The sequence below is a fragment of the Mustelus asterias genome, chromosome 14 (assembly GCF_964213995.1).
Source record: "Mustelus asterias chromosome 14, sMusAst1.hap1.1, whole genome shotgun sequence".
Classification (NCBI taxonomy): Eukaryota; Metazoa; Chordata; class Chondrichthyes; order Carcharhiniformes; family Triakidae; genus Mustelus; species Mustelus asterias.
Genome location: NC_135814.1, coordinates 36,791,874 through 36,804,654, shown reverse-complemented (window position 1 = coordinate 36,804,654; position 12,781 = coordinate 36,791,874). Strand labels below are relative to the sequence as shown.

At 40.7% G+C, this 12,781-nt stretch overlaps 1 protein-coding gene across 1 annotated transcript; it reads left to right on the top strand.

The window, feature by feature from the left end:
• The first annotated feature begins 5,815 nt into the window (after positions 1-5,815).
• On the top strand, positions 5,816-10,153 carry en1a (engrailed homeobox 1a). The gene is made up of 2 exons (XM_078229166.1): positions 5,816-6,716; positions 9,449-10,153. Exons 1-2 carry the CDS (start codon positions 6,212-6,214, stop codon positions 9,766-9,768), a joined length of 825 nt encoding a protein of 274 aa, XP_078085292.1. The 5' UTR covers positions 5,816-6,211; the 3' UTR covers positions 9,769-10,153.
• The last annotated feature ends 2,628 nt before the right edge of the window (positions 10,154-12,781 follow it).

Here is a 12,781-nt window from a genome sequence, read left to right as displayed (position 1 = left end):
AATCATATCAAATTATTTGAATGGATTGGATTAGCGCAGACCAAACCAATTGCGCTAGGTGGCGCTTCCGGTCTTCAGTCTGCACAAGTAGGTGTGATAAAGCGGCTAAACTTAGGTCATCTCAACCAAAAACATACACTTTTGTTGGTATCAATCCTGGAACACAGTCCAATACGGAATTGTAAAAGATCATGCAGCACTAAATAAACTTGATTTTTGTCACGGCACAAAAACCACTAAAGCTATATATTTTTTAGCAGAATACTTTTACGCCGCATTCGTGACAACTGAAAGGAGTCTAACGAAATCGCACTTTCATGTATTTACTGTGCTGTAATCGTCGACCCTTCTTCTGAAGAATTGCAACTGCGGCAGGCGGAAGGGGCACTGCAATAACTTACTCAAAATTCAGAAACGATTCGGGGATCCCCGTAAGATTTCTATTGTGTTCACATAAATCTGCCTTGTCTCTAACTTGAATGAAATGCATTGTCACAAGATGCCTCAGGCTAATAGATACGGTGAAGAATGTCATTTTTTTCTCTCCCTGAACATGCGGTTGGAATTCCGCGTGCCTCGCTAAATACACAGGAAAGGGTGTGTTTTGATAAAACCAAACAAAAAAAGCCCTGTTATTAAAGCATCAAAGTTTTCAGCTGAGGAAAAATACTTTCCGATTGTAGATTATCCGACAAGACAAATTGATTCTGAATCCTTGTCTTTTTGATTTCCCCGTACCGCCAAGACTGTAATTTCTCTCGATTACTGCACTCACCTTTGAAGCACAGCTCGCTTTTAGCGAATTCTTACAAATAGGCCTCGTACACTTTCCCAATCGTTTGTTTTATATTGGAAAAGAAAGGTGAGAGTGTTGGGCCTGCAGCTATTTGCGAAATGTTCTTCATGTACCAATAACTGGGATGATTAATTCCCCGAGCCGCCGCTGGGCCGCAGCAGAATTACATCATGAAAAAAAGTCTACTCCCGACACAGGCTTTCTTTTTGCATTGATCACCGAAGGACTTTTTTTTGTTTCTCGTTTCTCAGAAGTAATGCATTTAGCAATTTACCAAAGTTTGAAGGTTGGCTGCCAGTTTCTTGCAAAGGCGCCCAGGAATTTGAACAGAAAGGCGTAATTTGGCTTTAAAAAAAAATTATAGCAGTTTAAAATACCATGCGCTGTGAATATTATAATTATTTTTTTCCCTTCCGCCCATTTGTCTTTCATTTCGCTCGCTTCATTTTATCCTTTTGAGTCGCGGTTAGCAATTTTGGTTAAGCGTTTTAATAGCGGAACTATTTCGGAGCACTTGCGAGTGGATCAAATTAGAACTATCAACATTTAGAATTTACCTCCCCGAGTCATCACATGTGAGGGGGCTCGACTTCGAGTTAAGAAAAAAAAGTCTTAATTAAAATATTGAAGTATTTCGCGAGTTGATTTAGGAAGACCAACTAAACATGTGGCCTGTGCTCCGTACAACCTAAGATCATAATGGATCATCAGAACAATGCGATTGTACCTATTTAGACATCTCGACTGCCATGCATTCCACAATTTGATCGCTGGGTTACGCAAATGCAAGCGCGCCGCGCTATTTAGCGATTTTATTTTCCGTCTATGAAATTAATGTATTTATTTTATGTAGTTTTCTGCATGTTTATTTTCCATCCGTGTCTGTGCATATTAACTCCACCGAAAGGGGCGGATATCCCAACTTGTAATGGACAAGCAAAGATCATCATCCACTGCTAATAACCACAGCACTGCTTTATAATCTTTGAAATGTTCCGTCTTAAACGTCCTCTCTTTCTATTCCCTTGTCGTTCCGTGTGTATTATTATCCTCTGAATACGTGCTAGCGGCTGGCAAGTCTATATCTGAACGCACAAAGTGAGGCTTTCCCGGGATTTAAGGTTCGCCTGTTTTGTGCCCAGACGTGCAGTTAAGCGTTAAATGATTCGTTAGCTGCGCATTTTGGAGACAAGAGTCCACAGCCCAGCACACTCACAGACCATGGCACGTGACACTTGGATGTCCAGAGCGACATCAGTGGACTTTCCACCAGAAAGTGCCCGACCTCAGCTCATGACAGAGGTTCACTTTACACTGTGCTTACCTCCACTCCTAATAAAGACTTTTTGACGCTCTCTCCGTGGGTTGAAATTTAAAATGATAGAAATAAACCAGTCAGCCTAACAGTGATTTTAAATATTCTTCAAAAGGAAACCCTTTAATGTCCTTTTATTTCATTTGCAGGCTCAGAAGTAAAAATGGCGACTTGATTGCTGTGATGCTAATATATTTAAAATGTGGCACATTTGGTGGTATATATTGAGTAAATAATTGTAATATGACAACCATTTGCTGACCTTAACAAATTTGTGGGTCGTGCCAAAGAATGTAGCACAGCGCAGGATGACATTTGAAGTTATCAAACATTATTTCAAAAATGTGTTGCTATTTTCTCGAAGGTGCTATGTAATTTGATTGCACGGGACGCGTTATTAGACTTTCTTAAACTAATGGGGTCTCTTAGGTTCCTTTACAAATTGGCACTAAATCATTTGATCAGTGCTGAATTACCACAGTGAAAGGATCGGCAGGTAATGACTTGCTGCCCCACACATTTCCGATGTCTAGCGTTGGGGACATAGAATGTGTACAGCTTGACCTTACAGCTCCTAATTAGAATGGTGCATTTGTGGAAGAAATCTATTCGCATTCAATTCAGACAAAACCCCTGGTCACCGATTCGCTGTAGGAGCGATGAAATCCATTGTATGGGAACAACTCATTTACGTCCTTCAAGGACCAGCCGAAAGTGATTTGATCACGACCTTTAGATATGTTGGACATAGGAGTTGTATATTCCAGTGTCACAACAGACTGTTTAATAAGAAGGAAGCACTGGCGAGAAATCAAACTGGAAGAATATAATATTAAAAAAAACGTTTGCACAATTTTAGCATTATCGCCCTTAACAGTGAATAAATTTACGTGCCTTGCATAACACATAGTTTTTTTTATTAGAAAGCATGTTCCACTTTATCAAGCGGACAGACGAACACACCGGCTTGGAAGCGATAATTTACATTTAGTTTTTTTTTCCGTATTTAAGAGTAAATCACCTGACAAATCTCTGAGGCTCTGTGTTATGATACAAAACTGGAGGTTTTCCTTCTGAGGCGCCACTCTGTATAAATTGCCCCAGCTCCAGGATGTATATACAGGATTTGCAATGGGTGTGTGTATCATATTCAATAATAAAAGCTATACGCCACCAGTGCATTTATCATCCCATTACTGTAACAAATCAAAGCTCCAATACATGAAAGGTAAAATGAATTACCGACGTTAAGCCGTCAATAAAGTCATTTCTGTAAATGGTGTCTCAAAAGGCTGGAGCATTATTCAACCAGCTTTATCAGCAGCTTCTAAATTACGTTTAGGATCTCTCAGCGTGTAATATCGCCCTGCTTACTTTGATTAAGCGTCTTGCCAGGGAATACTGACAGTGCTTTTGACCAGATTTTATTCACTCACATGTGATGAACGCCAAGCTGATCAGGCGGAATGAAGAGTAATTAAAACCTATAAATTATCTTTTGCAGCGCTTCTCAAGGCGTCTCTTGCAGTCGAGATAAGCCACCGATACTCCATTTACTGCATGAAAAGGACTGAATCCAACAATGGCTACGTGGCTAAATGGGATATTGATAGTGTCGTAATTAGAATTTAATTAAGTACCCAGGCTCGCTTTTGGGATAAAGATTTCAATTTTGCTAACTTAAATATAAATAAACCTTTGGTTCCAAAGGAAGCTTGTTTTTTTTGTCAAACGAGCACAATGTTTAATTGTTGTTTACTGTTCGCCTTCTCCAAAACAACAGTTTCGTTATTTCCCACTTCTTAAAGAAATGGTGCACGGTTTCAGGGGTTGTTTTGTATTTTAACTTCTTTTGTACATTAAAAAAAGGAAACTTTCAAACGGCAGAAATGAACATATCGCCGTTACACCTATTTGCAAATTGTTCTTTCCAGCTTAGAATGGTGGGCTTTCTGAAATATTCCTTCAAACTTCATGGGTTTTGTAACTAACACAGAGGCATTTAATCAAACGAAGGAAGTGTACTTGCAGCATGATATACTTTATTTATCATTGAAACCAACTAACAGGGAAGCATTGTGCAAACGTTTTAACCTGATTTCTCTTTGACAAAAAAAAGATTAAAATTTTCCACCAGGCATTTTTAATGAATGGAAATATAACTTGTAACAAGAATACATTTGCAGGGGGCGCTTCCATTGGGAGCTGCTGTTTTATTAGAATTGGTGATCATTTACACATTATTATCCGTCTTCATTTCACCAAAACGCGCGTAACGTGAAACGTTCTTGCACGCTCAATAACAAAAACTGAAATTTTCATTTGCAACGTTCTTTCCCGAATTATTTGTGCACATTTTAAAATACCTGACCACACTCTGTCACTGAGATTGCATTCCTTGTTGCAATGACGCTGGGGACAGCGATTGGAACATTGTTTAGGTACAGGTATCTCTTCGATCCAAAACAAACACAACAATGTGTTTATTGTTTGTGAAGGATCAGTGTCTCATCGGAGAGTCTTGCTTACTTTTTGAAAAAAAAACAGGAGTTGTACCGGTTTAAATGGTCAGAAAGCTACACGTAAAGACAACGTAAGATACATATTACAATATAGTTACTAGAAAAATGGAGAAAGTACCCACTACCAATATTTATATTCTTGCGTGAAAAAAAACTGCAAAACTTTATCAGATAATTAACTGCAACTTTGGAAGTATTAATTAATTCTAGAATTCTCCCTCGGCAAAACTAATGCAACTTTTTTTTACCAGATGGTCTACATTGTTTTGTATCATTAGTATCTTGTGTGAATCTATTAATTTTGTCTCGGTAGGCGAAGCGTCATTCATTTTAAGTGGAACGTATTATCTTAAATGTATTATTTCTCACAATTCAGTGGCACAGTTTAGAAGCAGCACACCACATTTTGAGTTCATAGCTCATCTTCACTCAAAACTTGACGAAACCCTATTTCTCTGCAGCTGCTAATACGTGCAGCGCGCATTAATAATCCACTAGAAGATTGCACCTTTACTAATAAGACAAATGGAGAGAGGAGAGCCAAGATGGGAAAAGAAGATGCAAAGTTTCATCGTCAATAAAAAAGTAAAATGCAATTATTGGTGGCTGGAGTTACACAATTATATCGACAGAAAGATGCACATAGATATATACACCGTTGCAAAATACTGTATCACTAAAGTATGTGCATTTTAATCTTATTCATGTACACTACTTTCGCGATGAAACTCAATAATTTTGTACTCACTGTTTTATACAATAAAGAATTCTGCTTCTGCTGTGTTAATATATTAACTAGTTCCCAGTTATTTGAAACCCGCGGAAAGCATCTAGTTGGTTTGACATGTTTCAACTTTGCTTTAAAAAAAGGGGGAGTTTCACACGAGCCTTGGGCTCTCTCTGAATCTAAAAATCTGGGTGTTGATTTTGGCGTGGGCCCTTTTTTTGGCTTATTGGGAAAGACAGTGAGATCTGCAGACACAGCGGTGAATCCCTCATTGCATTTCATCTGGCTTTTATTTATTTGCCCAGGGCGGCGGCTCTGATTGGTCGGCGTCAGCGCTGTCACTAGGAGATCACCCCGGGGGCCTGACGCTGAGCTCTGTGATTGGTGGATCGCACGTGCCTACCATTCACGTGCTTCCGGTTCCCTGCAAAAAGTGCCTGAAAGAGGCTGCGATTTAGGAGTTTGCAAAACCCGCACTGTCAGAGAGAGAGAGAAAGACACACACACACAGAGAGGGGGAATCGGCACACGGACTCCCAAACAAAGATCAATGTAGTGCCAGCCCCAGTAAGTATGTGATGTGGGGGTGAAAACAACCACCCAGACACTCGCCATGCCAAACCCATAGGACAAGTGTCGTTTGCAAAGTGAGCTTGGGGAGGGGAAAGCCTGTGGAAAGTGATCCAGACAAGGTGCCTTGGCTTCCCCTCCTTTCGAACACGTCGCCTCTCAAGTGGGGAAGTCGGTGAAATTGACAGTTTTTATCCCCCCTCCTCCCCTTCCCCTCACCCCCCTCCTCCTCCTCCCTCTCCCCCCCCACCCCCCTCCCCCTTCCCCCTTCCCCCTGAAATATGGAAGAGCAAAAGGATCAAAACAATCGCCTGGAAAGTCGAGAATCGAGCGAGGCGGAAAGCGTTTCTCTCTCTCCACCTTTTCAGTCTCCCCAAATCCAGCCCCATCCAGCGGCGCAGCCGCCGCACAGAAACACCAACTTTTTTATTGACAATATCCTGAGGCCGGACTTTGGGTGCAAGAAGGACAGAGATCGGGCGCAGACATCCGGCAGAGAGAACGTCAACCCGCTCACCAGGCCGTTGAACGCCTCGAGTCTGAGCCCGAGTTTAGACTGTACTGACAGCTCCTCGCAGCCCTCCAAACAGCCCCAACCAAAGCAAACCGAAGGCAATGGAACTCATTCGGCAAAGTATGCAGAAAACACTGGCTCGGCGCTCATGCTTGTGGGAGCCAATGCAGAACCTATATCTAACAGTGATGGAATCAAATCAGCATCAGCAGCGTCTCTTATGTGGCCTGCCTGGGTTTATTGTACTAGATATTCAGATAGACCCTCCTCTGGTAAGACATTTCATGCTTCTTATAACACGAGCGAGAAAATAGTACACGCGAACATCAAAAATCCAACCAATTTGCTGCGGTTTTGTTTTGCCCAGAGCTAAAATTGTCAATCTAGAGGCTAATTTATTTTAAAAATAAGAAAATAACGCCGTAGGAACGTGTAGCTATTTTCAAACTGGCCTCGGCGAGCGGTATCCGCAAGGCTTTTTCGTTCATTTGTTTCTCTGTAACTGAAGTGTGGCATCGAAAAAGGAAAAAAAAGGCACCGATAGTCACCGCCGTAAAATGCATAGAGGGGGTTGTGTCACAAAAAATGTAAAGTTGTAGATGTTTCAGATCGATAGTAATGAAGTTGTACGGTTTAAACAGTTGGGCACACGCCACGGTGAAACAGCGACACGGAGCAAGACTTGGAAGTTTTGGGCCTTGATGTTTATCACAGCATTACAGGCCTGAAGGCCAGGGACTGAAGGTATACCAGACTGTGCATCCAGCTACTGTGTTGCTATTTCTAAAACTAAAGTGTGGCCATCTAGAAAATTGTAAGCGATTTTTAAATATAAAACAAAGGACAGGATTCTTATTAATTCGAGTTGTAGAAATGTGTGAACGGATAGTTTGGTAATACAGATAGAATTAATTCAGTCCCGTCCATAATCTTCGATCAAAAATACATTATAATTATTAAATATTCAATAAGCCAGGCTAGAGATATGTTTACCCCTGTTTTCCTAACATCTGTTTTTAGCAAAAACCTGTCACTTAATGCTTGTTCTAATGGTGCTAGTGTCCATCCTGTTTCAGTGAAGCCGAATATATCATTCGTTCTTGCCTCTCACAATGATGCAAAATTATTCCTGAGCTCATTAATTCTTATCTATTAATATAGGCCTTATATTGGTCTCCTCTGGTCCCTGGCAAACAAAGGAAAACGGTTTCTGTAAATAACAGACTGGCGAATTTCACATGCTCGGTGTAACACCAAGAGCACTTCCGGATATAAATAGCACAGCCAGTCATAAATAGCATTCCTACGAGGCACGAGAATCGAAAAGCATCGGTTTGAGGAAGTGTTTGGTGTCTGCTTTCCAGCACAAGTTTACCGCATATCTGAGCGGACGGTGTGTGTGTGTGTGTGTGCGTATAGTGTGCCAGGGCCTGGCTGGCTTGCTGACTCTGGTGTGCTTTGCCGAGGACCAAGAGAGATTCCTACTCTAATGAAAGCGATCCTGCAAACGTCTCCGTCCAAGCCGTGTGGATCGAGCTATTCATGGCACTGGGCTCTTCAAACTAAGAAAAGCCAGCTTGATTGACGAGTTGATTGATTGATTGAGCTGTCAGGCTAAACATTTAGCAAAACGTCACTTTTTAGCTTTTCAATCAAGTAGTAAAATGATTTTATTAACATTTCCAAGCGCAGTGTGGGCGCGTTTTTTAGTAGATGTAGATTCCTTTTTTTTAATTCTTAAAGGTTTATTCCACCACAGAGTGTAATATCGAGGAGGGACTTTGTAATTACCAATTATTCTATTAAATCTACTCACAATATTGAGGACAGAGTTGGATCCTTGTTGCCCTTGGTAATGTGCTTCTAAATTGATATGCCCCCTCTGTCTTACTCACACTTGGCTGATTAGTCTCATGTTACTCTCATAAGGTTATGTAATGCAGAAGTTGCTGTGACAGGATTATCCAAGATAAATTTGCTGTAAATCAGAGCTTTAAGCGAAATCTGGGGTTTATCTGGAACTTGACGGTAATACGGCACACACGCAACATCACAGTGTCCCATTTTACACAGGCCCGCTGCTATTTCCTGCACATTTACTACAAAGTGGGATTTCCCCCCTCTCTCTGCGTGTTACCCCGGTGTTTTCCGACCTTTGCTGAGTTTGGTAATCCAGTCTGAAGGCACGGGCCTAAATTTACTGGATCGTTTCATCGGAAACACTTGCTGTAAGCAGAAAGCAGCCCGCCGAATAAACCTTGTAAGTGTTAATTGAAAATTGAAACACAGTCCAGCTCAGAAGTTGACCTGCCTCACGCTCTGTGTCGAACCGATCCTAATTCACAAATTATGTGCTGTTGCCATTAAAAAGGCGGCGCATTTTTCCCCACGTAGGTGGGGAGACATTAAGACAGGTTGTCTATTGGCAGAGACACATTTCCAGGAGTATATTGCAAGTAAAGGATAATCAGGAATGCGGAGGGAGTCCCTTCCAGATGACAATGATTTCAACTTTCCATTTTCACTTCTGCGGCTGGGTAATATTTCTGAGGAACGCGTGCGATATTATCGCCTTGTTTACATTACATTTTGCACCCAGTAACCAGTACAATGTGCAAACCTTTACAACGTTAATGAACGTTAATACACAGGAAAAAAAAATCTAACGAAATAAAAATGAAGCATGCAGTCCCAGCAGGATAAAATAAGACACTGCAATGTGAACTAAAACATCAGATAAAAGGTCTTTTCCCTCTGGCAGCATTGTTCTGTTGTGGGAAATGTACTTTGCGCCATTTTGTTAATTTTAAAACTATAAATATGGCCGCCTATTTAAAGGGCGCCTATGCATTTTACGATATATATATTTCACTATCTGGATCTCTGTAGGCGTTGAACGCTCTCTGTTTAGAAGAGGAATATTAAAGTGTGACCATTTGTTTTTTTTTCTCTCTCTCCCCCTCTCTATCTCTCCCTCTGTGTGTCTCTGTCGCCGTTTCCACAGGTCCACGCACTCGGAAACTGAAGAAGAAGAAAAGCGAAAAGGAAGACAAGCGGCCGCGGACAGCGTTCACAGCCGAGCAGCTTCAGAGACTCAAAGCCGAGTTCCAGACCAATCGCTACATCACAGAGCAGCGGCGGCAAACTTTAGCACAAGAACTCAGTCTGAACGAGTCCCAGATCAAAATCTGGTTCCAGAACAAGCGGGCCAAGATCAAGAAAGCCAGTGGTCTGAAGAACAGCTTGGCTCTCCATCTCATGGCGCAGGGACTTTACAATCATTCCACCACCACAATTCAAGACGAGAAGGAGGACAGTGACTGAAGTTGTTCCGTTTTATCCAATTTGAATAAAGGACTGTGACAGGTGCTATTTAAATTCGATCTGCGTGTATCTATATGGACTGAAGTATAATTCAAGCATTTTAAAATTATATATAACCAAACACATTATGGCGTTGTATATATTTAATTTCAGGTAAGGAGATGTCTAGCGATCCCTACTTGATGGAGATTTTATCATTTCGTTCTCAATGTTGTCGCTAATTGTTTTAGTCAATGTCGGTCAGGTCTAGAGATTTTATGTGAACCCCGTCTTTTTTTCTGAACTTGTTCAGAAATTATAGAGAGACTACATAATGAATCGCCGCTACATGCCAAAGATTTTACTATGTTCAAAATGATGTAGCTTCAAATAAAATGTAGACTGTGCTCGGTGCACACTCTGACTAATAGTTTGGTATCGCACTTGTTATTTTCCTGCTAGACTCTAATTTTGGTTTAAGGGACCCATCCAAACACAGTCAGCATCAAAGGTGAACTGCTAACAGTGATAATTAAGCACGTCAGCTAAGATCCCTGGTTCTCGTTTAAGTCGCCAACACAAATCTGACATCTTTTAATAGCACCAAATGTTACTTTGTAAAATGCACCCCAATTGGCATTAAAAAAAAATAAAACAAGCATTATGTGAGGGAGTGGGAGGGACCTTGTACATTAAAGTTTGTTAAACACAATGCATCACTATTAACTGAAAAAAATCACTTCTCGAAAAAAAAAACAGAGCTTGAGGTTGGACGTGAAGCATCTTTGGGCACTATTGCAAAAAAACCCCAGAAGTAACATTACAATACCTGCCACTCGATATTTGAGTGTTTGGCTTAGCGCCGAATTAACATCATTAATGTCCCGTTTTGGAGGCGCGGTTTCCATTCATTTTTCTGCATTTTCAGTAAAAGCGTGCATTAGGAATAACACTTCTAGAATTGAAGTTTGAGATACTGTTTTGCGAGACCTTACACACACACATATATAGTTATATAATATGTGTGTTATTCAAATATATCTCTCTCCGTGTGTTACATAAAAGTACACAATTATTCCTTTTCATGTATCCTGCAGACAAATTGTTTAATTACATTTTAGTTCCTGCAACAAATTGGAGAAGGTTTAGAGGCAGACGTTTGTTTTATGTTCCAACTTACTTTTGCTACGTTTGCTTTGCAAACAGGATGCCCACAGAGGTTTCTCTAACGAGCTTCGCCTTTGTTGGAAACACATTTCAAACAGAAAATCACAAACTTTTGAAAAAAAACTTTCGTAACGTTGTCGTTTAGCTGGTGTAAGCGGCAGTATTGTTCCCCATATGTGGAGCCAGATGGTTATCTATGCAAGGCCCAACGTTAATAAATCCTAGGTGATAGTTGCAACAAAAAAAAACGGCTTTTGGGATAAATTAAGATTGTTCTTTCAATCGGCGAGAGTTGCCTCTTGGCATTTATTTTAAAATGAGAAAACATTTAGCAGAAACTTTTCGACTCTCCTTTCCCGAAAGATTTCCGATAATAATTTGTTCTTTGAACTGTATTGTCTGATACTCATTCCTTTATCTATAATCGTCTGATATCCTGGTCATCAGCCACCAGATCCCTAACACTGGGAAGCTGCTTCCTCCCAGTCGTGGTGCGTTAGAACATGTAAATATAAGACCATTTCCGATTTAATTATTTGTAGTCAAGTTCTAACAGCAATGTGGACTTAACATTTCGCTAAAAATAGAGGGTCAGAGGGAGAAAATATTGCAGGTACTTTGATTCACTCCCCCCTTGCAGGCAGAAAACAGAGGAAGCCTTCGCCATAATTCTTATCCTTACTGTTTTTTCAGTAAAGCAAAATCAAGTTAGTGATGGAAGAGAAATGTGAGGCACGTTTAGACAGAAAGAGGGACAAAGATATCGGAAATGCGCTACCCAGTGGTTTGAAACATTACTTGTCAAGATAACTGTCCAAATATGCTGAAATGTGGAAATGATGCGATTTAGGAAACGCTGTGATAAAATGGCATCGGCGTTAGCAATTTTAAAACTACCTATCCCCCAGAAAGGAGGCCTAAACGACGTGTTGAAAGTCATCAATTCTGGTAGAATTTCATTCCATCAGTGTCAGAAATAAATACTCATTTTACGAGGTAATGAAATCTGAAGGGGGGGGGGGGGGGGGGCAACACGATGAAGGCTATTTTCCCAGCACATATCTACAATATCTTTAAGCAAGGAAGTAACCGCTGCTAAAAGGCGCCTTAGCAAGAAAAGTCAATATAGTTAGAGTGAAAACGACGTATGGAACAGAAGTTGCCTTTTATTTTCTTCACCCGACCGTCTAACATGTTGGTGCAAAAATTGAAAGTTTATCATCAGTGTAAAATACAATCGAGTTAATCAGAGGAAAATTTCCACGGTCATATTTTCAATGATGATAAGGTGTCCACCCACAAGTGTAGAATCTCTTCAACACCCGCATCAGGAAGGAATGTTCCCTTTTGATGTAAAGTACGAAACACAGTTATTGTCCCAAATATAGATATGTATATATAGGAACGATCCCATTATGTTTCATTTTTGTTGGTGCAAAGTGAACATAGAATTGCAATCGAAAGCCCAAATCTTCCCCGAACATGAAAATGTGGATTTATAGCGCACTTGTGACAGCGCTATGAAGGCTCACGAGTTAACAATAAAACATTGTACAATGAGATTGTATTGAGGAGTCAGGTATAACCCCACTGTGGAGTAGGGGCGGTTGTTGTCTAGGTGGGAATTGTGTCCAATATTTGCGACCAAAAATGAAAATAACAGGAAACTCCCAATTCTCAGAATTGTCTGAAGTCTCTATTTCGCTCTCAGCTGTTTTTACACGCCAACCAAGCATTTCTGTTTTATTCTTGGCTGGACTCAGACCCTTATTTCCTGGAGGGCAATAAAATAAAGCATGTCGTCATATTTCGGGCACCTAGTCAGATTTGCAGAGTTTTTCCCTTGAAGCACTTCCAACCAGTCAGT

Bases quoted from the DNA above. Each gene is read 5' to 3' on its own strand.
- en1a (XM_078229166.1), top strand. From the start codon at position 6,212: ATGGAAGAGCAAAAGGATCAAAACAATCGCCTGGAAAGTCGAGAATCG. The intron at 6,717-9,448 runs GTAAGACATTTC...CCGTTTCCACAG, and splicing joins TTCAGATAGACCCTCCTCTG to GTCCACGCACTCGGAAACTG.